The sequence below is a fragment of the Podarcis filfolensis genome (assembly GCF_964270895.1).
Source record: "Podarcis filfolensis genome assembly, chromosome: 2".
Taxonomy (NCBI): Eukaryota; Metazoa; Chordata; class Lepidosauria; order Squamata; family Lacertidae; genus Podarcis; species Podarcis filfolensis.
Genome location: NC_139605.1, coordinates 44235982 through 44262412, shown reverse-complemented (window position 1 = coordinate 44262412; position 26431 = coordinate 44235982). Strand labels below are relative to the sequence as shown.

Genomic DNA, 26431 nt, shown 5'->3' with positions numbered 1-26431 from the left:
ATTCAGGCTGTCCAAGCTATTCATATTAGACCCCAAGAGAAAAGAGGGCATGCAGATTTAGACAGAAAGTTAGCTTACAATGACGTTTACAAGACAGACAAGTAGACATATTTTCCAGAATGGTTCACATGATTAAGGTTGCCAAATTATTTCTGGGCTTCTCCTTTGTCTTTAACAGCATGGAAAGCAGAAAATTAAGAGATGAAGGTTTTCTTTATTCCATTATGTAGATACAGTAATAATAATGTTAATGTCTCAGTGTTGTTGAATTGTGTTGAGAAATCCCATGAACAGCGTTGCAGCCACAAAACATTCCACACATGAAGAGGGGGAGGGGGGAGGTATACTCTAGCACTAGGGGACCCGTCAGAAAAGTGTGGCAGGTGGTGAATAAGGCTTCATGGGAAAATTGCCATAAATCATCTTCTCATCCATGAACGGGAACTTCTGGTGGATCCAAGCCTCTTTCAAAAAATGGAAGGAGATACTCTGGACCCAACTCATTGAAACTGTTCCTTTTCTTAATTCATTCTACTCCACCACCTTAAAAAGATCAAAATCAAGGAGCACTTACTAATTCTCTTCTCTCTTATTACCTCTAGTCCTACCTGATTCATTTAACATGTCTTCCTGAGGAGGGAGGGAACAAGATGGGTGGGGGCTGGAAGTAGATGAGGCATTCACAGTGCACACGTTTCTGAAGGACTGGACACCCCACCACAGGCGAATTGGAGGGATGGTGGGGAGACTGCCATAGTTAATAGAACCTAGGCAGTAATGGATGTGTGGTTGCAATGCAATTAAGAAGGCACAGAGTGAGCTAGACAACTCTACGTTATATAGATTACTACTGAAGGTGAGGGTTGGGAAGGCATTAAACATAGAACGAAGAAATTTAAACTGATCAGATGTAAAATACTAAGGCAAAACCATATTTGCATGTTTAACTCACATAACTATGCCCCTTCTCCCAAATAAAACAGAAGCTTGGGGGGGGGTCTCTCTCTCTCATTGTTTCTCCTTGTAAGTTTTCAGTCAATACTGTCAGAGCCAAGACAGATTATGTCGCCATTATTTTATAAACCATGACAGGCTACTGTTTTTGTTTTTAAAAGGTACAGTGACTTATTCTAGCTTGGATAAACACCAATGTGTCTAAAATTGGTATTCCAGGATGGATGAAAGCCCTTAGCCATTTGCTTCATGATTCAACATGCCCTGAGGCATTGTAATATTGCCATGCACTGCCTATGATGATTCACTGCTCACTCTTTCTCCTTCAGCAAGTTTGGGTAAGGAGAAAGAAAACAGACTGTATTATAGTACTGAAGACTGTAAGGAAAGTTTCTAGAGTGTGAAGTTGTGTTGGGGGGATACTAAAATACAGGCAACTTTGTTGTTGCCCACTTTTCCAGGACTGTTGGTAATATAATCAAGTTTGCACAGAAGGAACATGAACCTTGAGTAATAGTATGCAACACCTCCATTGACATTTATCTCAGCTTCCAGAAAGGCAGCCATTTGAGACTGAAATTCAATTTCAAAAGCCTAATTATGTACAGTGACACACAAAAATTACATTAATGGAAATCCAGTTATTCTCAGAAAAACAAGGCAGGACAGCCCCATTTTGCCAGTGCTTACTATTAGAAAAAGAAAAGAGAATGAATGGAAATCCTTGAGGGATAACCATCCAACAGCAAAGGTACACCAAGTTTATTTTGGCTCCCACTAAAATATGTAATGCAAGCCTGACCTCTGATTTCTAATACAGATACTTTCCTTACCTGTTCATATTCAACCTTAGCTTTGCTAAGCATCTCTAGGATATCAGTGCATCCATTAATCCTGCTGACACTTCTTCTGTCCTGGAACAGCAGCTGGGATCTCTGAGCTTCTTCTTGCACTACTCTATGATAGAGGAGGGGGGAAACAGCATATGATTAGATTTTATTAAAAATGTACAGCAAAACACACCATTCACTATAGAAGCAGTTTGCTTCATATTTTGAACTGAATACATGCTGTATGAATTCTGTGCACATCTTAACCCCAACAGAGCTATACGTTCTAAACCTGAATTTTATAATTTCAATTCATTGCTGGTTTCTACTTCCCAAAACAGGCAGGGTTTTGTACAGTGGTTATGTACAGCATTTAGATAACCTAACAGTAAAGGCATGTAAATGGGAGCAAGTAATACTGTAAACCAACACCTGTGATTCCACTGATTATGACAAAGTTAGGCCATTCTCAAGGTAGCAGAAGGAGTAAATGTACTTTCTTAAAAAAAGCAGACTACTTACACAAACAAAAAGCTTTTGCGCATTTGAAGGGATTTTGAATTTGGTCTACTTGTAAATGTGCTCAGTCACCAAGACTCCCCAGTTCACTTTTCATGTGAACTTTGTAGACATGTACAATATATACAGTGTGAAATACAGCAGCAGCCCATCAAAAAACAACACCAGGAGATTCCTCTATAAAATCCTTTATTAGTCACTACTCCAAAAATGTTTTATTGTCAAACAATAGAGCCCAGTTTATAATGACATTTTTTGGCACAAATTATCATAGGAAGCTCTAAGTGCATTATGGGAATAGCCTGATTCTCATCAGCTGGATGACGTGTTTGTGTGAAAAATTCTGTATAAGAAAGAATAAGATTAGAGGGAAAGAAATACAAATGATATAGTCTAGTCACTGAGAGGTATGTCTGATCCCTTCATGGCCTATTTTCAAGTGCACACTTACAGACTATTTTATTTCAACTTGCATTTTTAGTCGGAGCCTTTTAAAGGTTTGTTTTGCTTCTGTTTTGCAATATACTGTGCAAGTGGATTATACTGTCACATTTATTTTGTTTTAAATGTAACTTTCAGTCTACATATGCATAGAAAGATGGGATATCAATTTTGTGTGTGTGTGTTTTTTTAAAGGAGACTATTATTTTACCATAACCTCTCCCACTGGTCCAGAGCAGGAACATTGCTAGAAATTTAAAGGATCAGGGCACAAGCCCATGACCTAAATATGCATTACATAGGAGCCATCTCCAGGGGGCCGTGGGCTCCCACAGTAACGACTTGTGGAGGTTGAGCCACCTCAAAGTCAATGAGAAAAGCCAGCAGGCAGCAGTGGTGCTGCCTCTGAGGGGCAGAAGCAGTTCAGCTCCGTCCTTGCAGCCAGTGCGTGAGGCATCCTTTTCCAGGGCGTGGGGCTTGGACGTGGAGGCAGAGTCTCTCTGCCTCCGAGTCTGAGCCTCTCCCCACAGAAAACAGTGCACCGCTAGCTGCGGAGAGGAGGAATAAGAGAAGCCACCACCGCCGCAACATGGACATGTGATGTCACACACACACGTCTGCATGTAGTGTGTGTGACGTAGCACACCCATGTTGCAGCAACAGGCACCCACAATCCTGAGGACAAGATGGCACCCCTGATGCATAATATTTGGAGATGCTAATTTATAAACATAGATGGCTCTCAGCAGCTGAGCCCACAACTGCACTATACATTTAACATAGTATCATACCACATAGTCATGGCTCCCCCCCCCCCAAGGATCCTGGGAACCATAGCAGGGTAGCAATCACTCCCTCTTTCCAGGGAACTTTGGGAATTGTAGCTGAGTAATGGAAAATAGAGGTCTCTTAGCAAATTTCTACACCCTTAACTACAGTCCTCAGGATTCTTGAGGGAACTCATGGCTATTTAAATTGGTATGATAATGCTTTAAAAATGTATAATGCAGATGTGGCTTAAGATGATGGGTGGCTGGATATCAACACCACTCTGCTTCAGAGGGCATCCAGTCACCCTATAAACAAAGCTTCCTTCAACAAAGCTTTTAAAATGGGAGGGAAAGGGGCAGGAGATCTAGGCTCTGGCTCAGAATAGTCAGTGCTTGGTCCCTACTTGGTAGCCTGCTAAAAACTTAATGGTCCCCTTTCCTGAAACAGCTTAGATCAAAGCCACCTGAATTAACACACAGTAACCTTCAATGAGATGGAGTAGTGATTTTTTTTTTTTAATCTAGTCTCCTGCAGTGAGAGTAGATTTGATTATTAAGAACAGGAAATGCCATGTCAAAAGCATCAGGCTATATTACAGGCAGCTGATGGGAAAGCCAAAAGGTGGTATCACAACAATCACAGAATATGTCAATCACGCCATATCTTCTCTTCATGAAAGGATGCTAGGGCAAGTTAACTCCCAATAGCTTACTCCATCATTACATTAATGTTTCCTCAGTCTAGAATGAAAAACTCACAGAAACGAAGATCATAAATACCATTAAATTCCCTGGAGAGGGTTGAGAGTGGTCCGTTCTCTCAGCTCTAAAGTATTTGCTGATGTAGCTATTTGATGCCAAATAAGTGTGGTTTGTCCTCCAAGACATGACATTACTATAGGTAATATAGAGGGCATGCAGGGCACACGCTGCGATAAAGCCACCAAATTACACAACAAGAAGAGAGGCAAACCTTCGCTAATTGGCACAGACGATCTTAATTTGCATGATTCAGATCTGAGTATTTGGATTCTGTATCAGTGGATCAATGCAGATGTAATGCTCTTAACATTGTAACCACGGTTAAAAAACTGGTAGCCATGGGATCGTGTGCTACTTGGTATAAATCCCTCTCTCTCCAGCACAAATCTAATCCCCACTCTTATCCATTGGTTTGACCAGAATTTGAACCCAGCATTGGGTTGCAGAATCAGGAGTGCTATGTACAGTGATCCACTGCAACTCCTCACTCATTTTGAGAAACGGATCGCACCCGTTCAATAATTCTGTTACTTTACAATTATAAAAATGAACCAGTTTATTATAAATTCTTGATCAAAGAATTGTCCTGCTGGACCTGGCCCAGGGCCTATCAAGTTCAGTATTCTGTTTTCACAGTGGCTAGCCGGGTGTCTACAGAAAGCCCACAAGCAGGACACAGGGCAACAGTGCTCTCTTGACTGTGACCCCCAGCAATAGGATTTGTCTAGTCTGAATCTGTATCAAATTGTTTTATTCACTTGCTGTTTGCCATTCTAGGCTTCTTTCGGAAGAAATGGGGGAGGGGAAAGTTAATTAAACAAATTAATCCATCCATCAAATAAGCTAGTATTCAGAGGCATGTAGTGTCTGATACTGGAGGTACCAGGGCTATCTGATATAGCATTATCCTCCAGATATTTTGACTTTGCATGCACTATAAGAGAGCTCATATCACATTGCCTGGGTGCTAAGACATAGTTTGGCTTAGAATTGCATGCAAACAAGGAAAGTAAATGTCCTTTATTCTAAGCACAAAATTAAGCAGTACATTACAAACTAAGTTAACATGAATTTTTACTGACGGCACAAATATTGGCAAAGATACATGGTTTTATAGGAAATGCTATAAAATGCAAACTAGAAATAACACAAAGTTGTTTTAAAAAATGAGATACTTACTTTGCCATGAGTTTTGCTATTCGGTGACAGTCATTCTTGTCATAGAACCAGATACTGTAAATTGACACTTGAGGAAGGTATTTAAAAAAATACAGTTAATATATTATATTATTATTATTATTATTATTATTATTATTATTATTATTATTATATCATTTTGATTACAGAGTATCTTCAAATAGAAAACAGCAGGATGCATAGATTACAAATTCTGTACTTAAAATGATTTATGCACATATGAGCAGTACTACTGGGTAATTTCAAATATTCATGGAAACAGGGGCAGCAAATAATAAAACAGATGTTAGGTTATGGTATTACACTTGCTAGTGAACAATTTAATATGTACAACCATATTGAAAACAAACATCTTGTTTCCAGGCAAAAGCTTTAATCTTAGGCCAAAAAAAGGTTACATGTAAAAAGCTCCTGATCTGACAGGTTAAATTACAGGCAGGTCAGATAAAATGAGCACTTAAGACTAGTGCAGAACCCAAAGTGCAGTGCAAATCAACATAACATTCAGTCCAGTTATATGTGTTTGATAATTATGAACCATTCACTTAGAAGTCAGTAGCAGCTTAAATTAGACTTTGGATTTAACGTTATACAGTTCACTGGATGTACCAGTAAGTCCCATTTAGTTCAGTGGGACTTACTTCTGAGTAGGTATGTGTGCACTTGTACCATTAAAATGATATGAAGTTAACAACATTAACTCAAAAGAGAATTCTGTATAAGCGTTAAATACATTTAAAAATGTTTATTTCACTTTCTGCCCTGGGAGTGAAAAAGAAAAGGTCTAAACTAAAGGAACCAGAAATCTGTCAGACTGAATGAGTCTTTCCTTTTCCTTCACTCTGTACTTCTAGCCTTTCATCTGACACGCATATACAGAATCCTTTCTGTGTCACCTTCCTGGCTATAAACCTTCATTCTATTCTTGCGAAGTGGTAAAAAGGATCTAGCAAGAAGGAAACTCAAGGTCAGGAGGCAAGGCAGCTGGAGGAAGAGAGACGAAGTAAGTAACGGGCTAAATAACAGAGTCCCAAGAGAGGATGGGTAAAGGAAGCAAAGGATATGAAGCAGAATAAACAAAGGAAAGGGCACTGTTAAGAAAACCATCACATGAGAACAGGAAGAAGAGTAGCTCTGCTACTGGGGTAGAGACAAAATGAAGACGCAGGATGAGTGATGCCCAGTTTAGTAATCTGATTTGAAATAACTGTGGACTCTAAAAAAGATATAATATACTACAGATAATTTATATATTAGAACAGGTTTAGGGAACTGGATCAAGCTAGCAGGCCCATAATTCCATGGAACAGGAAACTTGTGGCCTTCTATTCACACAAAACACTAAACCATAGTTAACAAAAATTGGGATTCAGTAACAAACAAATTCTTAAATAAAAATGGGGAGATGTGATTCCATTAAGCATTGTGAAATATTAAATTTTTGAAAGCAGGTGACTATTGCAATGCAAAACGATCTTTTATGGAAACTGGTTCATAGCTGTGTCCTAAACATCAAAAAAATAATAATACTCAGTTAGAAAGTACTTCTGAACCCACTGCTGTCGCTTTAGGTTCAGGTGGCCTCAGTGGGACAGAGTGCCTTCTATCAGCTTTGGCTGGTGGCCCAACTGCACCCCTATCTGGATATGCCCAACTTATGTCATCTAGGCTCTGGTAACCTCTAGGTTAGATTACTGCAACACAATTATATATCTAAGTCTGTCTTTCAAGACTGTTTGGAAAGTTCAGCTGCTGCAGAGTTCAATGGCCAGGTTGCTCACTGGGGCAAGACAGTTTGAGCATATTACACCGATCCTGGTCCAACTGCACTGGCTGCCAATCAGTTTCCAGGCCCAGTTCAAAGTGATAGTTTTCACCTATAAATCCTTAAATGGCTCAGGACCACCACCTCATATGAAGCCCTTCTTCATGTGGCTCCTCCATGAAAGGTCCAGAAGGAGGGAACATGAAAATGGGCCTTTTCTGTGGTGGCTTGCCATTACATATCTTGAGGTGCCAGGCAAAAACATTCCCCTTCTCCCAGGCCTTTGGCTAATTAAACAATCTCTGGCATTTTAAAGTATGTGGGGTGGGTGGGTACAGTACTGTTTTTGTTTGTTATTATGGTATGTACTTTTGGAAACTGCCCTGTGAGGAGGGCAGTATAGAAATTTAGTAAATCATAATAATACAGTGGTACCTCGGTTTAAGAACAGTCCTGTTTACGAATGATTTGGTTTATGAACTCTGCAAAACCAGAAGTAGTGTCTTGGTTTGCGAACTTTACCTCGGTCTAAGAACGGAATCCGAATGGTGGAAGGGCACCGGCGGCGGGAGGCCTCATTAGGGAAAGTAAGCCTCGGTTTAAGAACGGTTTCGGTTTAAGAACAGACTTCCGGAACAGATTAAGTTCATAAACTGAGGTACCACTGTAAATACAGGCGACATTTTCTCACAAACATTTTCTAACTCAAGGGAAAACTTGTAAGACTAATAATATGAGCTGAATTCATTGCAAAGTAGCAACAACTACCAACTGTAATATACCTTATAAAAGACAGGGTGTAACAATTCAAGGTTTTAAAGCATGGGTAGGCAAACTAAGGCCCAGGGGCCGGATCTGGCCCAATTGCCTTCTAAATCCAGCCCGTGGATGGTCCGGGAACCAGCGTGTTTTTACATGAGTAGAATGCATCCTTTTATTTAAAATGTATCTCTGGGTTATTTGTGGGGCATAGGAATTCGTTCATTCCCCCCCCCAAAATATATATATAGTCCGGCCCCCCACAAGGTCTGAAGGACAGTGGCCCTGCTGAAAATGTTTGCTGACTTCTGTTAAAGGTTATGCTAAGAAAGGAAAAGGAAAAGGAAAAGGAAAAGGAAAAGGAAAAGGAAAAGGAAAAGGAAAAGGAAAAGGGAAGGGGAAGGGGAAGGGGAGGGGAGGGGAGGGGAGGGGGGAGGGGAGGAGAGGAGAGGAGAGGAGAGGAGAGGAGAGGAGAGGAGAGGAGAGGAGAGGAGAGTCTTTGATTTAATCTGGAGTTATTAGCACGGTGAAACAAAACATATGTCTAAGAGGATATCAAAGCCAAGTACTAATGGATTTGTCCTGAACAAAGCTAGCTATCGAAGACAGAAAAGAGATAACTGCTTTGCAACAGAACACAGAACAAGAAAGTGACTGCTGTTTAACACATTAGCTCATTGCGCCACACTATTCTACATGTTTGGCTGCCCTCAACTTAAACTCCATTATAAACACCCTAAATGCAATTTTACCATTTCTCTTTACAGAAATAGCAACAGCAGTCCCACTCCTTATCTTTCTTGAGAAGGCAGAGTTAAAGCAGTTACTAAAGATCCATTCCCCTTCCCTGATCAAACACATGTCACTCTGACAACACTGCTGATATCCACATGTGGCTGGTCTTCAACTTTCTGGACCCACTTTGATATTTTCACAGCAACGAAATAAGACTGCCTGGCTACAAAAGTATATTTAGGGAGCAATCTGTTGTTACCACCAGGGTAACAGAGTTTCAAGTACATCCTTCTGGAATTATATCTCTGCTGCTGCATTTCAACTGGAAAAAGGACATACAGAGCTCAAAAAAGAAGAAAAGGAACAAGTGCAGGCAATATCTTCATTTGAGAATTCAGAGTTGTATACCACCACCTATCTTTTAATATTAGCATGGAATTTCGTTCTCTACATCAAGACAGTGACATTAGATACAAAGGAAGAATTGTGAGTGAAACTGATTTGGAAGCATACTTCTTTAAGACCTTTGGAGGTAAGTTCAAAATTGTTGATTTAAAAACCAAACAAACCCAAGGTTCTGAAATTTTTGATCACATTTGTATCTATGAATTTATTAAGTGGTTGATGCTTAGATTTTAAGCCTTTTATGGAGAAAGGTACAATTACCAACCCTGTAGGATACTAGAAATGTTTTTACTTGCAGTCATATTCTTTTTGTCACTGAGTGCTTTATATTGCTTCCCGTTATGCAGTTTGGTAACTACAGCATATCACTGATGTTACAAACATATTTAATATATTATGAATAAAAGATGGGAATTCCATAATGGTCTTCTCTAGAGCTTCTGAAGTTAACTTAGTGACTTTCTCAATACAGATTAAAATAGGTCTTTGGTGACATACTGAATAATTAGCATAAGTGATGCTAGCTTTTAAAAAAGATTTAAAGAATAATCCAGCTGTTGCTGTTATCAGGAAAAACACAATTTTTCCTAAAACAAAAGGCTGGAGATCTGCATGCCTTGCTCCCTCAGCTAAAGATACTGTGGTCAAGAGAGGACAGTGATCCAGCAGACTTGCCAAACTGATTCAAAATATCCTGCTTTTTGAATTTCTCAGGTCCTTGCAAACATTACCTCTGGTGGCAAGAGAATGGTTATGTGACATGTGTTTGATCTCATAGCAAAGCCTTGAATGAAAGGAAATAGGGCTGTGCCAAACTAAAGTAATTAAATTATGATCTTTGGGGATAATTTGCTTGTGCCCATTTCCTATCTGGAATAATAGTGCTAATGAAAGGTAGGACAGAAATGCTGAAAATAGCAAATACATGCTATGCTGAATAAGGCCCATCATGTTTGGCGCAATTTGCCTCCAGCTGGCTGGGGTGCCAGCCCGAATTAGCTCTGAGCAGTGGTGACTTGGAGAAGGGCCACAATGCACGCTCAAATCTAGCATCGCCTACCCACTGCATGCTGCTTCCCAAGACATTTTAGTTCACCCCCCTGCCTCTCCCCTAACCAAGCATCTGCCCATCTCTGCTAGCCTTTGATATTACCCTACCTCAACACATCAGTTAAGAACCATTATTTGCTACTAGTCAATCAATTGGAATTATGGAGACAGGTGTTCGAGGACACAAAAAGACCAGAGAGGTGTCGAAACAGAAAGACAGAAGACTATATAACACACTGAATTAACACTGTTTATGGATGGAACACAGCTGGAAGAGTGGCACCCCAGAAACTGAACTGGTGTTTAGAGTCTAACTAGCTACTGTCATGTCACACGTATATTACTTTAATGGCAGAAGTGGTCCAGGGCAGTTCAAAGAGTGGGGTCTCCTACATAACAACATTATTCCAAGTTTATACTCACAGTTAGCATTTCTGTACAGAAGAAAGGGCTCGTGTAGTTGAAACTCCAAGTCTTTGTTTACAGGCTCAACCAAGTTGTGCATATTCAGTCGATTCACAATTGTGAAGCCATGGTAAGGTGACGCAGACCTGTTATTTCAAGAGAATGACAAAACAACTGTGTAAATCAGTGGTTGCCAAACTTGGCCCTCCAGCTGTTTTGGGACTACAATTCCCATCATCCCTGACCACTGGTCCCGTTAGCTAGGGATGATGGGAGTTGTAGTCCAAAAACAGCTGGAGGGCCAAGTTTGGCCACCACTGGTGTAAATGCATAACATGGATATTCAGAGGAAAAAAACTATTAAATAAATGCATTATATGAATAAACAACCTGCTTTCAGGAAAATAATCAATAGTAATGATGGTGATGAAATGTATCCAACACTATCACTCAAATGATGGTGAAGCAGAATGGGGGGGGGTTCAGCTCTTTGGAGAACTTTTTTTTTTATTTAATAATTTTTATACCACTTTACAAGAAAAATTATTTGAAAGGGGCAGAAAGGGGGCTCCAGTGAGCAGGTAGAATCACCAAATTGCTTCCCTCCTGGTTCTGTTGACAGAAGCTTTTCCATCAGCAATTACTCCTTTGGGAATACCCAAATGACTTTAGTGAAATCAAAATGCCATGCAAGCTTGCTATTTGAAACACAAGGTGTTTCACAAGCATAAGGAATTCTGGGAGTGGTACTGTTCTGTGAACTATTGTTCAATGGCTAATGGAAGATATTATTCAAGAGCCAAGACAAAAGTTCATGCAGGAAGAATAGCACTCCTCCTAAATCAGACAACACACATGTGCTTGTTGAAGAGGCCAAGCTCACAGATTGGCACCTTTGGATCTAACCAGATGAATTGTTGTATTTCTGTATCTGACTATCAAAAAGATAGCAATGATTATTTAGCAATATTGTAACTAAAACTAGGGGAGGGGAAGAAGAGATGCACAATCTTTTAAAAAAAAAAGAAAAGAAAAGAAAACTGATTTTCAAGGCTACTCCAAAGAGGATTAAATTCATTATTCTCCTTCATTTAAAATTATATAGCAAGTTTCACATGCCATGAAAAAACACCGAAGGATATTTTGGTATGTTTACAAGCTTGTAAGCAAAACTTTTAGAGCAGAATGGTAAACAAACATTTCAGGTTATCAATAGCAATTCAGAGAGAGGGAGTGGGAAACATAACTTGTCGAGGCACACTTAAATCCAGTTCTCAAACTTTTCATAAATGTTAATTCATGCAAAACAAAAAACAGAACAGTGCAGGTATAGAGTCCCGTCCCCCCAAAATACACTTCAGAAAGCACTTCAGGATCAAAAGTATCAAATATACCAAAAATAGCTATAAAGTATGTATTTTCAATGATGAGCTATTTTCTAGGAACCAAACATGTTATTGCAAACATACCCTTTCTTATATAAATAAAAAGTATATCTGTGTTGAGAACAGCTGTGTTAGAAACCAAATTAAATAACTATAAATTAAATATTTATTGGGAATGCAAGAGAAAAACAACACAAACTTAGCACACTGCTAAGCATGCTATCCCATAAAGTTAACAGGCCTAAAGTGTCATTGGGCTGTGTCTGAGAAACGTAAGAGGTCACTTTAATACATACTTTCTTCTTTATTTTCTACATCTATTATAACAGATGGACTAACAGCCTGAGTTGGCATGTCAAAAATAATTAAAATTCAACTGAAGTCATGATTACAGCAGTAAAGGTCTGGAAATAGCATGTGTAGAAAGCCCAAAGGCATTACAACAGTGTAAACAAGAAGAGTGACATTTTTGGTTTTGACTTATTTTCTCTAGATAACCCTTTTAGAGAAGGGTTTTGGAGAGAACTGATCATATTGATATATTTCTTGCTGCCCAAAATAAAATAAATGGTTCACAAGAACAGTTTTAAAAGCACTGCTAGCATTAAAGCGTTACTGAGAAGACTGTTATTAAAGAGTTATTTTTTAATCCTTAACTGTATACATATACACAAGCAGAAGGAAATCAGAACAGCACAATCCTAACCATGGCTCCTCAGAAGTGAGTCCTTTTGAATGCAATGTGGATTACTTCCAGGTTAGTAGGGTTAGGACTGCTGCCTTAAGTATCAGGAAATAGGCCTGGAAGCCTACATTAAACTGTACAGACCACAAAGTACCCATCTCAACTTCTATGGATAACTGAGCAGGTCATAAAAGGACTCTCATGTTCTGCACCCTCCGAGTTATATGTAAGGACAATCCCAACTAGGGTCCTTAGAGATGTCCAGTATGCATGATAAGAGGGATGAGAGTGGCAAGTTCAAGAACTGAAACAGAGAGTTAAAGACCCTCAGCCAACAGACAGAGTAGTTAAAAAGCATGCATATTCAGTTGCAACCTGACACTCCATCTGCAACAGTCAACCATTAGAATGAAGCACACAGCATATCTATGTTACAGGCCTAAGTAAACCCAAAGATTAAATTGCTTTGGTGATGAAGACATTTCCTAATATCATCACCCACAGATTACAACACTCTGCTGACCACAAGTGTCCACTACCTTGTAAAGTGATTCTCTGTGCCACCTTCAAGCACCAACTCATCCTCTAAATATTTACAACAGTTAAAGTTGGCCTCCTCCCTCAAAAAACTCCTACAGCTCTATTTCAAGATTATACCCTCTATTTACCATATATTTAAAATACTCCTTTTAACCTCAAACTCTAGTGTCACATTAAATTATTTTGTATAATGATGATACACTGCAACTACTATTCTTTTGCTAAACAGCATTTCTATGGCCATTCTTTCAAGCCAGTTTAGTTTCAGTAAGTCAAAATAAAAAGGAAGGAAGGAAGGAAGGGGAGAATATTACATAAGTGTCGCCAGTTACTTACTGTTAATACCAATCCTCTACATCCCCTCTACCATAGGTCTGAAGATACTATGGGAAACTCTCACAGTTATACACTTCCCCTCTTCATTGCAAATTCAATGCTTACTAAAATCAGTCAGGGGGAAAGATACATTGCCACTGGCAGAGACTGCCACCTGAAGAGGCAGCTAAGAACATAAAATCATAGAATCATAGAATCATAGAGTTGGAAGAGACCACAAGGGCCATCGAGTCCAACCCCCTGCCAAGCAGGAAACACCATCAGAGCACTCCTGACATATGGTTGTCAAGCCTCTGCTTAAAGACCTCCAAAGAAGGAGACTCCACCACACTCCTTGGCAGCAAATTCCACTGTCGAACAGCTCTTACTGTCAGGAAGTTCTTCCTAATGTTTAGGTGGAATCTTCTTTCTTGTAGTTTGGATCCATTGCTCCGTGTCCGCTTCTCTGGAGCAGCAGAAAACAACCTTTCTCCCTCCTCTATGTGACATCCTTTTATATATTTGAACGTGGCTATCATATCACCCCTTAACCTCCTCTTCTCCAGGCTAAACATGCCCAGCTCCCTTAGCCGTTCCTCATAAGGCATTGTTTCCAGGCCTTTGACCATTTTGGTTGCCCTCCTCTGGACACGTTCCAGTTTGTCAATGTCCTTCTTGAACTGTGGTGCCCAGAACTGGACACAGTACTCCAGGTGAGGTCTGACCAGAGCAGAATACAGTGGCACTATTACTTCCCTTGATCTAGATGCTATACTCCTATTGATGCAGCCCAGAATTGCATTGGCTTTTTTAGCTGCCGCGTCACACTGTTGGCTCATGTCAAGTTTGTGGTCAACCAAGACTCCTAGATCCTTTTCACATGTAGTGCTCTCAAGCCACTTCTAGTCCATCTAGGCCCATCTAGTCCAGCACCCTGTTTTTACAGTGGCCAACCAGATGCCTATATGAGAAGTGCAAAAGCAGAACCTGAAATAGACTAGGTTACCTCCCCTTGGGCCCAATTCTGCATGGGAACCACTAGGGGTCAACCACTAACATCCATGGAAAGAGTAGCTGAACACTTTTGATGTCATTAAAAATATTAAATCATTATTATTTATATTTATTTGTTACTGACTACAAACATGTCTCTAAGCAGCTAACAGTTATAAAAGCATATATAATACAAAATATAAAATACATAAAAGAGAATCTTAATAAACCAGAAATGCTCATCTTGCAGCAACATTAAAATCCTACCCCACCCTATTAAATATGAAGACCAAATCTTAACCACATATCACTAGATCATTGTCTTACAACAACCGCAATAACAAAAACTTATGTTATTGTCTAAGTGAGTGTTTTGCCATTATTTACAGAAGGAGTGTACAGACTTGAGGGAGCCATTTCATTTTTTTTAACTAGGAGCCTGGTGCAAAAGGCATACAGTTAACATTCTGAACCCAGGAATTTGTTATGAGTAGCAGAACTGAACTGGACTAGATGACGCTCAGGGATCCCCTCAAACTCTACAATTCCAGGAACTGAACTCATAAGGCTTCCACACAAAATCCCTCTCCTGAGTATTCCCACTTTTGTTCATCTCGACAGTATAAGTTAGTGGGGGAGCTGTTTTGTTGCTGTCACTGTTAATCAGTTGGGAAGTCAGAAATCCTTGCCAATCTACTTCAAATTGTCAAGAGGTGTACAGTGGAACCTCGTGTAACGGACAGGATCCGTTCCGGAGGCCCATCCGTAACACGGAACTGATGCAAGCTGAAGCCCCACGTCTGCGCAGGTGCGTAATTTAGCACTTCTGCGCATGCACGAGCGGCAAAACCCGGAAGTAACCCGTTCTGGTACTTCCGGGTTGCCGTGGGACGCAAGACGAAAACATGCAACCTGAAGCGGACACAACATGAGATATGACCGTACCAGAAGATCCCAATCTACCTCCTGCATGCCTGTAATTTACAGTGAACAATACACATCATATCCAGATTATGCCCTCCTCATGGAACTTTTGTTGTTGTTGTTTAGTCGTTTAGTCGTGTCCGACTCTTCGTGACCCCATGGACCAGAGCACGCCAGGCACCTCTGTCCTCCACTACCTCCCGCAGTTTAGTCAAACTCATGCTGGTAACCTCGAAAACACTATCCAACCATCTCATCCTCTGTCGCCCCCTTCTCCTTGTGCCCTCCATATTTCCCAGCATCAGTGTCTTCTCCAGGGAGTCTTCTCTTCTCATGAGGTGGCCAAAGTACTGGAGCCTCAGCTTCACAATCTGTCCTTCCAGTGAGCACTCAGGGCTGATTTCATTAAGAATGGATGCATTTGATCTTCTTGCAGTCCATGGGACTCTCAAGAGTCTTCTCCAGCACCATAATTCAAAAGCATCAATTCTTCGGCGATCAGCCTTCTTTATGGTCCAGCTCTCACTTCCATACATCACTACTGGGAAAACCATGGCTTTAACTATACGGACCTTTGTTGGCAAGGTGACGTCTCTACTTCTCAAGATGCTGTCTAGGCCTGTCATTGCCCTTCTCCCAAGAAGCAGGCGTCTTTTAATTTCGTGGCTGCTGTCACCATCTGCAGTGATCATGGAGCCCAAGAAAGTAAAATCTCTCACTGCCTCCATTTCTTCCCCTTCTATTTGCCAGGAGGTGATGGGACCAGTGGCCATGATCTTCGTTTTTTTGATGTTGAGCTTCAGACCATATTTTGCACTCTCCTCTTTCACCCTCATTAAAAGGTTCTTTAATTCCTCCTCACTTTCTGCCATCAAGGTTGTGTCATCTGCATATCTGAGGTTGTTGATATTTCTTCCGGCAATCTTAATTCCAGCTTGGGATTCATCCAGCCCAGCCTTTCGCATGATGTATTCTGCGTATAAAATAAGCAGGGAGACAAAATACAGCCTTGTCGTACGCCTTTCCCAATTTTGAACCAATCAGTTGTTCCATATCCAGTTCTAACTGTAGCTTCTTGTCCCACATAGAGATTTCTCAGGAGACAGATGAGGTGATCAGGCACTCCCATTTCTTTAAGAACTTGCCATAGTTTGCTGTGGTCGACACAGTCAAAGGCTTTTGCATAGTCAATGAAGCAGAAGTAGATGTCTTTCTGGAACTCTCTAGCTTTCTCCATAATCCAGCGCATGTTTGCAATTTGGTCTCTGATTCCTCTGCCTCTTCTAAATCCAGCTTGCACTTCTGGGAGTTCTCGATCCACATACTGTTTGAGCCTTCCTTGTAGAATTTTAAGCATAACCTTGCTAGCGTGTGAAATGAGTGCAATTGTGCGGTAGTTGGAGCATTCTTTGGCACTGCCCTTCTTTGGGATTGGGATGTAGACTGATCTTCTCCAATCTTCTGGCCACTGCTGAGTTTTCCAAATTTGCTGGCATATTGAGTGTAGCACCTTAACAGCATCATCTTTTAAAATTTTAAATAGTTCAGCTGGAATACCATCACTTCCACTGGCCTTGTTATTTGCAGTGCTTTCTAAGGCCCATTTGACTTCACTTTCCAGGATGTCTGGCTCAAGGTCAGCAACCACACTACCTGGGGTGTACGAGACATCCATATCTTTCTGGTATAATTCCTCTGTGTATTCTTGCCACCTCTTCTTGATGTCTTCTGCTTCTGTTAGGTCCTTACCACTTTTGTCCTTTATTATGGTAATCTTTGTACGAAATGTTCCTTTCATATCTCCAATTTTCTTGAACAGATCTCTGGTTCTTCCCATTCTGTTGTTTTCCTCTATTTGTTTGCACTGCTCGTTTAAGAAGGCCTTCTTGTCTCTCCTTGCTATTCTTTGGAAATCTGCATTCAATTTCCTGTATCTTTCACTATCTCCTTCGCATTTTGCTTGCCTTCTCTCCTCCGCTATTTGTAAGGCCTCGTTGGACAGCCACTTTGCTTTCTTGCATTTCCTTTTCATTGGGATGGTTTTCGTTGCTGCCTCCTGTACAATGTTACGAGCCTCCATCCATAGTTCTTCAGGCACTCTGTCCAGCAAATCTAAATCCTTAAACCTGTTCCTCACTTCCACTGTGTATTCATAAGGGATTTGACTTAGATTGTATCTTACCGGCCCAGTGGTTTTTCCTACTTTCTTCAGTTTAAGCTTGAATTTTGCTATAAGAAGCTGATGATCTGAGCCACAGTCAGCTCCAGGTCTTGTTTTTGCTGACTGTATAGAGCTTCTCCATCTTTGGCTGCAGAGAATATAATCAATCTGATTTCGATACTGCCCATCTGGTGATGTCCATGTGTAGAGACGTCTCTTGTGTTGTTGGAAAAGCGTGTTTGTGATGACCAGCTTGTTCTCTTGACAGAACTCTATTAGCCTTTGCCCTGCTTCGTTTTGATCTCCAAGGCCAAACTTGCCAGTTGTTCCTTTTATCTCTTGATTCCCTACTTTAGCATTCCAATCCCCTATAATGAGAAGAACATCCTTCTTTGGTGTCACTTCTATAAGGTCTTGTAAGTCTTCATAAAATTGGTCTATTTCAGTTTCTTCAGCACCAGTGGTTGGTGCATAAACTTGGATTACTGTGATGTTAAAAGGTCTGCCTTGGATTCGTATCGAGATCATTCTATCATTTTTGAGATTGCATCCCAGTACAGCTTTCGCCACTCTTTTGTTGACTATGAGGGCCACTCCATTTCTTTTACGGGTTTCTTGCCCACAGTAGTAGATGTGATGGTCATCCGAACTGAATTCGCCCATTCCCGTCCATTTTAGTTCACTGATGCCCAGGATGTCAATATTTATTCTTGCCATCTCATTTTTGACCACCTCCAACTTACCTAGGTTCATGGTTCTTACATTCCAGGTTCCTATGCAATATTTTTCTTTACAGCATTGGACTTTCCTTTCGCTTCCAGGCATATCTGCAACTGAGCGTCCTTTCGGCTTTGGCCCAGCCGCTTCATCAGCTCTGGATCTACTTGTACTTGCCCTCCGCTCTTCCCCAGTAGCATGTTGGACGCCTTCCGACCTGAGGGGCTCATCTTCCAGCGTCATAACTTTTATATGCCTGTTGTCTTTGTCCATGGAGTTTTCTTGGCAAGGATACTGGAGTGGCTTGCCGGTTCCTCCTCCAGGTGGATCACGTTTGGTCAAAACTCTCCACTATGACCTGTTCATCTTGTGTGCCCTGCTCGGCGTAGTTCATAGCTTCTCTGAGTTCTTCAAGCCCCTTCGCCACGGCAAGGCAGTGATCCATGAAGGGGTCATGGAACTTACAATCTAATTATTATTGTACATTCTACAGGAGCACCTGTATTATGAAACTAACAAGTTTAATAAATAAGAAGAATTTTGACTGCGGGGGAAACAAATGGTAGAGAGGGAAATCAGAAGCAAGAAATGTGAGGGCTCAAAAAAACCAAGTACATATTAAGGTTGCCTTTTACTTGGGGATAAGGACTAAACAAGTTAAGCCAAAGGCTTCACAGGAAAGGCGCATCATGATGAAGGATTTGAAGGGAGACAGTGCTCTGGGCAGAGGCACCAGCAAGGAATATATAGAATGGAACTTGTGGGAGGGCTGAAGGGATAAATTTTGAAGAACAAAAAGTCACAGGCATGTATATAATGGAAAACAAGGGTAAAAAGAAAGGATATTGCACAAAGAGGAAAAAATAACAAGAATTTTGTGGCAGATGCTGAAATGAAGCTAATGGAAAGCTTTATTGAGTTATAAAGCTTTCCACACTGAAGGCATATGCCACAAGCCATGTCCTGTGAGAATTTGGCTAAACTGGTTGTGATTATCCAGGAAAGATTTATCTGGTTCACTGGAGGAAAAATCAGTGAAATTTGAAAGAGGCAAATTTAGTGTGAAAACAGTTACTAGGAAAGTATTTTCTTTCTTTATTTAAGCATACTATAGCCATTTCAAATGTGTACAGTACTAGTTACCCCTTCTTAAGAAGGATATCCAAGAATTGGGACAGGTACAGAAATACCATTTAATGTGACCAAGGAACAGGGAGGTTCTTCCTTACAAACACCAGAATTTGAAGCATATTTGTTTACATAAAAGATATGGCAAATTTTAAAATAATATCATATACAGGGTTGCTAACACCAGCACAACACAGTAGCATGCAAGCTTTCCTGAAAACCTTGTTTCTCAAAAGAAAGCCCAAATTTGTTTTCTTGGAACTGCAGGTAGGGATAAATAGGCATGCTCTATTTAAACAGCAAATAGTTTTGCAGTTCATAGTGTTGAAAGCAAAACTGACTCTAGAATAAGATTGATATACACTTACCTTTTATATACAAATAAAGTACCTTCAATGTCAGTCTTCTCCTATAACAAACAATAAGAATAATTTATTGTAGCAATAAATTAATTTGAGCATTACAGCCCCTGCTTGCTTTATTTTCTTACATTTATATCTCATCTTTTTTCCATCATGGAACCCAAGGTGGTGAATTTGTGGTTTCTAAACAATCGCTCACCAGAACTGCTTGTTTTCAGCTCAAATGCCTTCAGCTCTTCCCCTGAGCTTTACATTTAACATAAAATTATAACTATAGCACTTAATGGGTGCTATTTATTTTCATGGTTAAGAATACAACTGTTATGGCTGAATTCTAAGACTTGCTGTGCTGTCAAGAAGGTGGTTGAGTTGTACATACTAACATCTGCTCCAACCTAATGAAAACAAACCCTGAAATTATGCTAGAGGTCTAGAAAAATACATCAATACAACTGTTTATACATGGTGGCATTTAATATTCCTATATATGACGTAAGGGGACTGCAAGCAGGAAGGCACAGCACTCCATTCAATATTTAGAACTTTAAACAAAATCTATGGTTGATTCATTGGCATGGTTCAAAAGGTAATGATAAATAAATAAGGTGTTAAATTGCATGTACTTTTACATTTGATCTGTAATAGTCATGCTAAATTCGTATTAAAAAACTGAAGTTTAATTATTTGTTGTTTTTCCATTAATTCTGTGGGCAACTAGGGAGAGATAAAGTAAGCTATTAAATAGCATCAACTACGCCACACAATGGGCAAATAAGATAAATAAGACAGTCAAAGTCACTGCAGAATTGCAGTCTGCAATTTCTTTTTAAGCACATGAAGTTTTCCACATTACTATTCTGTTTCTGAGTCAGGGGTTGCCAAGATGATGCCCACAGACGTATATAGGGTCCCCAGCCTCTGATGAAATTAGTCTTGAAAGAATAATTGTAGCCAATAGACTAGGTTGTGCTATGTGTGTATGTATGTGTGTTGTGCCCACAACAATTTATCTGGTGAGCAAATGTGCCCATGGACCCAAAAAGCCTGGTGACCTCTATTAAAAGCTATAAACTGTAATATATACTGAATATTAAAATGGTGTATATGTTTGCAAAACTAAGGTTTTTTAAGTTAATGGATGACTGACCACAGTAGTCTCTCAAGCATTACTCATTGCAGAGACAACTTGCATGGGAGAGATGAAGTGGCATGCAAGTTTCAAAATATGCTTGCAATAAGAAAAAGTACAAACAAAATCAAATCAAAATATGAGATCACTGGAGGCAAATCAGAACAACTCAGTAGAACAGAGCTTTTCAAACTGTGTGCTGCCACACGCTAGTGTCGGCTGCAATGTGTAGGTGTGTAGTGCGAACACTCCCTGTGCACCTTCCAGGGCTGGAAAAGGGTTAGTTTAACCTCCGGTTTGCTAGTAAAACTGAATTACTGTGTTGTGAAATGATGTCTAAAAGTGTGTCACCAACATGAAAAGTTTGGGAAGTTCTGCAGTAGAAGATCGAAGGAAAGAGCGGTAACCCATTCCTTGGTAACATGTTACCACTATGTTACCATTCCTTTGTAACGTAAGTGGTAACGTAGGCTCACTAAAGAGCAAAAAAGATCAAGAGTGTGTGGTGCTATCTTGGAAAAGATTGCTTTAAAGACTGCGCACAACAGCAGAAAAGGCTCTTACCCACATATTCTCCATCCTAATATCTGAAGGCAGGAGGAGTGGGCAAGTTCAGATGAGAGGAGGTGGCCTTTAAATGGCTGATACCGACCCATTTAGGAAAAGAAGCTTCTGCTACCTCTGTCAGTGAGGCTCTCTTGGTAAATATAATGCAGTGCTTCTAATGAATCCCAAGACTTACTATGCAGATAGTTCAGTGAATGCAAAGGAATATTTCATACACTAATTTTTTTTCCACATATACATGTTATTCCTAAGTTTGCATGACTTGTTGAAATAGTGGAGAGGGTAACAGCTGTTTGTTTGTTATTGCAACCCATATGTTTGCACCACTAACCACCATGCAGAAATGTCCTGCAAGGGCAGATGGGGGGGCAGTAAAATTATTGCAAGCTATACCATAGCTCAGTTGTAGAATACATGTGTTGAATACAGAAGGCCCAGGGGTTCAATATCATCTCCAGGCAGGGCTAGGAAAGACTCCTGTCTGAGATCCTGGAGAGCCACTGCCAGTCAGTGTAAACTATACTGACCTGTATCTGACTCATTATAAAGCAGCTTCCTATACAGTAAGAACAGAGATGGCATATGCCACATTGCTCACTGAAAAAAGATGTACATCAACTTCTGATTTGGTCCTAAGAAGGGTCCAAGCCTTGTCAATCCACATGGAACAAGTCATGAATTCTGGATGACAATGACCTAAAATCCTGTTTGGGTACAGTTGTGTGCAATCAAAAATTTATAAACAGTCCCTAGAAAGGACGAGTACTTTCCACCTTGTGGTCTCTTTCATGTCTAAGTAAGAAGCTGAGTGCAACTGCAGAGTCTTCACCAGTTCAGTAATGCCCCCTTTAAAACAGAGATGGGGACCTTGTGACTTTCCAGCAGTTGGGTGGGTTACAACTCACATCAGCCCTGACTACTGAACATGCCAGCCGGGACTGATGGAAGTTGGGAGTCTAACAGCATCTGGAGGTGCACAGGTTCCACACACCTGCTCTAAAATATGTGGTTAAGTAGGAAACAGTGTAGGTGGGAGCTCTGTTATTTATTTAGCCTACCTTTCCCCAAGTAACTCAGAGGTCTTTCCACAACCACATGTTTTTTTTTCTAACAACAGCCCTATCACGTAGGTTAGACTGCAAAATGGTGATGGGTTGAAATCCACCTTCAAACAATCCTCAAGCTTTGTGGCTGAGTGGGGATTTGAACCTGCGTCTTCCTCATCCTAGTCTGAATCATAGTGATAATCAGATAATCTAAAAGAAAGCCTTGAACATGGGCTGGCTCTGACCTATGAAGGAAAGGAGGAGAAATGTACACAAGCCAAGCTGGAATCCTACTTGGTTCAGATGAAGTTCAGTTCCAGCTTTCATAATCCTGCACTATATAATTAGACCCTGTCGCTAAAACCTTGCTCTCTCACAAATATACTCACACCAACAGATATGAGCCCTGACAGTATACACACACCAACAGTACATAAGCCATCATTCTCTGGATCCATAATTTCAACAACTAATGCAAATCTGAAGGCTGGCCAGGGATGCTATTTCATATTTTGGAGAGGAGAGGACAGCAAGATCCAGTAAGACCCATTCTAGGATGTGGGCATGACTAAAAGCAGCATTTTAGGCATATTCAGTCTTCAGAATCTGTGGACCAGCAGCCAGCCACAAGGGCCTCCTAGGACTCAGAAAAAGCACCGACGGAAAGAAAAGTTCACTCCAGTACTAGTTCCTACCAGCAGTTTTTAAACCATCCTCAACTGAGGTCGGCTAATTTGAAAGGGTGTGTTATGTGCTAACTAATCCGCCCTGAATTTTGAGCCCAGCGAGTTAGTGGCAGGAGGAGGAGAAGAGCACGAGGAGGAGGTGAACCACGGAAAACCAAGGGAGGTGGGCGTGTTCCCCAAGAGCTGCGCCAACCGGACCGGGCAGCCTCCTCTCTTCTCCCCCACCGAAAACATTCCTCTGCGGACAGTCGCGAATATATAGGAGGGGTGGGGAGGCAAAGCCGCACGTGCGCGCCCGCCCCCAACCCAACCCACCCTCTTTCCTTGCGGGGGGGGGGGCAGGCGCCAAGCGAAGGCGCTTTTGTGCGCCTCTTCCATCGGGACCTTCCTTCTCTGTGAGCCTTTGGACCCCGCGAGGAGACGTTGGACGAGGGCGGGTGGGGTGGAGAGGCAGAGAGAAAAGGGTTAACAGCCGGGGCTGAGAGGGGGGCGCCCCCGGCCGCCTGGCCCCCCCGGTCCCCCGCTCAGCGCCCCACTCACCCACTCGTTGGCCTTGGGGCTGAAGCGGTACAGGGCCACCTGGCCGGTCACGTCGGCGATGCTGGTGATGTAGGGGTCGTTCTGCTTTAAGGCCGCCAGGCTCATGTCCTGCCCCGCTTTGCTCAGAGACTCCATCTTGGACCCGGGATCTCAGCCGCGGCGAAGGGGGGGAAAGGAAGGAAGGAAACAGCCAGCCCAGCCAGCCAGCCGCGCGGAGGAGCCCTGTGCGCAGCGCTTCCTCATCCGCCGGCCGGAAACCGCTACCCTGCGCCTTCGGTTCCGTCGCTGCAGCGCGTAGGGTCACGGGGGTCCTACAGGGGTCCCTGAGGATGCTTAGTCTCTGGTCGCTCTGTCTTGTCCTCGTTTCTCCACACGCCCAGGCTTGGCCAGTTTCACAATCGAAATGCGTCGCCCGCCCCCCCCCCCCACTCACCCAGAAATAAAACCCGGCTATATAACCAAACCAGCTCCTGCAGAAATGCCAGGAGCTCAGAAACACATCAGAAGTCAAGTGAATCCGTCGCTTTCTCCTGCTGGAGCCTCTTCAAGCTGAAGATTCCATAAGTTATTGTTGGTTCTCAAATAGTTCCACGGTTTTTGTTTGTTTGGCGAAAATGTAACTACTGTACGTTTAAGAAAGCCCTGAATGTAATGACACCGTTTTATTATCAACTATTTAATTAAAAGCTAATCACAAATTCAGTATAGAAGTGGGGAGGTGTGTAGCAAGAGGGGAAGGGAGGGGTTTTACGGTTTATCCAGATTTGGGTACAGGCACCTAATTTTTTTTTATATAAAGAAAACATTGACTTCACGTAAATAGCTTTGTGAAAAGCAGCACTGCTTTCTAAATCTCTTAGCATTCTGGGATTATTGGAAGTTAGGATATTTTTGTTTTGCTTTGTTCTGCATTCCACTCTGTCAAATGAAGAACGTGAAGAACGCTTCATTTATAAAAACACATATGATAACAATGAATAATCTACCAAGTATAGCCATGTTATAACCTTAGGTTCAAACAGGAACATAACTATTAGTTTTTGTTTTACTTCCAAAACTGATAGCCATGCTCAATGTACTGCAAGGGTAATTTTACATTATGCAAATGTAATTTTACAAGTATGCAGATCTACCTTAAGTTGCTATTTCTCAACCTGACTTACCTACTGGAATGTTTGTGAGGATGGAATGTGGCTCTGAGCTCTGTGGAGGAAAAGTGGCATATACATGAAATAAAGCAGACTTTTCCAGCTGTTTTGTTACCATCTGGCCCAACATGCATGGCTGTGCTGGCTGGGACTGATAAGGGTTGTAGGCCGAAACAGCTGGAGGACACCAGGTTGGCAAAGGCTACAGTAAAGCATGGAAGGAGCTTTCAAATCAAATCTTTATTGTTATGGTCAATGACTACCATTAAACAATCAAATTAAGAAGAACATAGATGTTGGTCCAGATGTGCATAGTTGGATATAATAAATAAAAGTAAAACAGAATAAAATAAAATGAACATAAAAAAATAAAGTTATGGTCACGTAATGATCTCCAAAGAAGAAAATTTCAAGATGTCTGGAGTCAGTTCTGTTATGTACTGAAGTTCTCACCCTGGGCCAGCAGGGGGATACTGTAGATAGTTTTCACTCAGGTCCGCATATGCAAATAAGGAATTGAAAGTGACGTTCAGTGATTGGATAGTTACAGAAAGTTGTTACTGTTGCTTTGTAGTTGAGCTCTATATAAGCAGGTTGGCTGAACCCTTCCGTTCAGTTCAGTTCAGTCCTGTGAATAAACAAGATCTGTCTGAAGAATCGCTATGTCTTCTGATATGTTCTCCCACAACTTAACAAGTTCCTGATGGGGTTTGCTTGCTGCAGCTGAGTATTTGGCCACTGAGAGTGATAGATGTGTTTTGATCTGAGGTGAGTAAAAGAATGTAAAATGCATCTGATTGTCCTGGGTTTGATGAAAATTTTTCAAAGACCTCAGTAAAAGGAGCAGTATAGGAGGGCACAATTCACCAACTTGACCTCTCCAGAGGTACAGGGAGAGCTTCAAAAAAATCCTCACATATTCCAAATGAATATACTCATTTTGCCTATTGCAGGAGCAACAACAGGAAAGGGCTATTCAAGTCTGCTTGTGGACTTTTCATAGGAATCTGATTGGCCACTGTGGGAGGCAGATACTAGACTACATGGACCTTTGGTCTGATTCAACCTGGCTCATCTTATGACCCTGGGTTCACACCTTTGCTGTTAGTTAACTGAGCTTCAGTAGAAACTCAGAATTAAATTCGCCCTCCCAGAGTATAAAGGGGCTGTAGCAAATGTAAAGAGAAATTCTCAGTGAAGGCAGCTTTCAACTTCTCAAGTGCTTAAGTCCCTGTGAAAGTGCAATATGAAGCAGGCTGACACATAACAGCTTCTGATAATAGATTATTTTCTTAGTTCTCTTTTTTATAATAAATTTTTATTGATTTTACGACATATATTAAAACACAATACAACTAACAATTGACGACACATAAACAGACAAACATGTAAACACGTATAATTTCTTAACCTCTCTTTCTTGAACCTTGTTTCCACGACTTCCCCATACCTCCCTTTTCTGCATCCCTGTTTTAAACTTTTCCAGCAACCCCTAATTTCAGTACTTGTAATT

The 26431-nt window shown here is 41.1% G+C and overlaps 1 protein-coding gene across 4 annotated transcripts in view; it reads right to left on the bottom strand.

Annotated features, from left to right (window-relative positions):
* The window catches only part of DCP1A (decapping mRNA 1A), a 39566-nt gene extending 15553 nt beyond the window's left edge, over positions 1–24013 (bottom strand). For 2 of the 4 annotated variants that reach the window (XM_083603073.1, XM_083603074.1), the window contains exons 1-5: positions 23771–24013; positions 19809–19849; positions 10611–10738; positions 5456–5522; positions 1788–1911 (exon numbers count right to left, since the gene is read on the bottom strand). In XM_083603073.1, coding sequence (XP_083459199.1) covers positions 1788–1911; positions 5456–5522; positions 10611–10738; positions 19809–19849; positions 23771–23905 — 495 coding nt within the window. In that variant the 5' untranslated portion in view covers positions 23906–24013. The remainder of the gene's footprint in view (positions 1–1787; positions 1912–5455; positions 5523–10610; positions 10739–19808; positions 19850–23770) is intronic. The other 2 variants (XR_014545356.1, XR_014545357.1) reach the window with 2 other exon arrangements.
* Positions 24014–26431: the final 2418 nt, after the last annotated feature.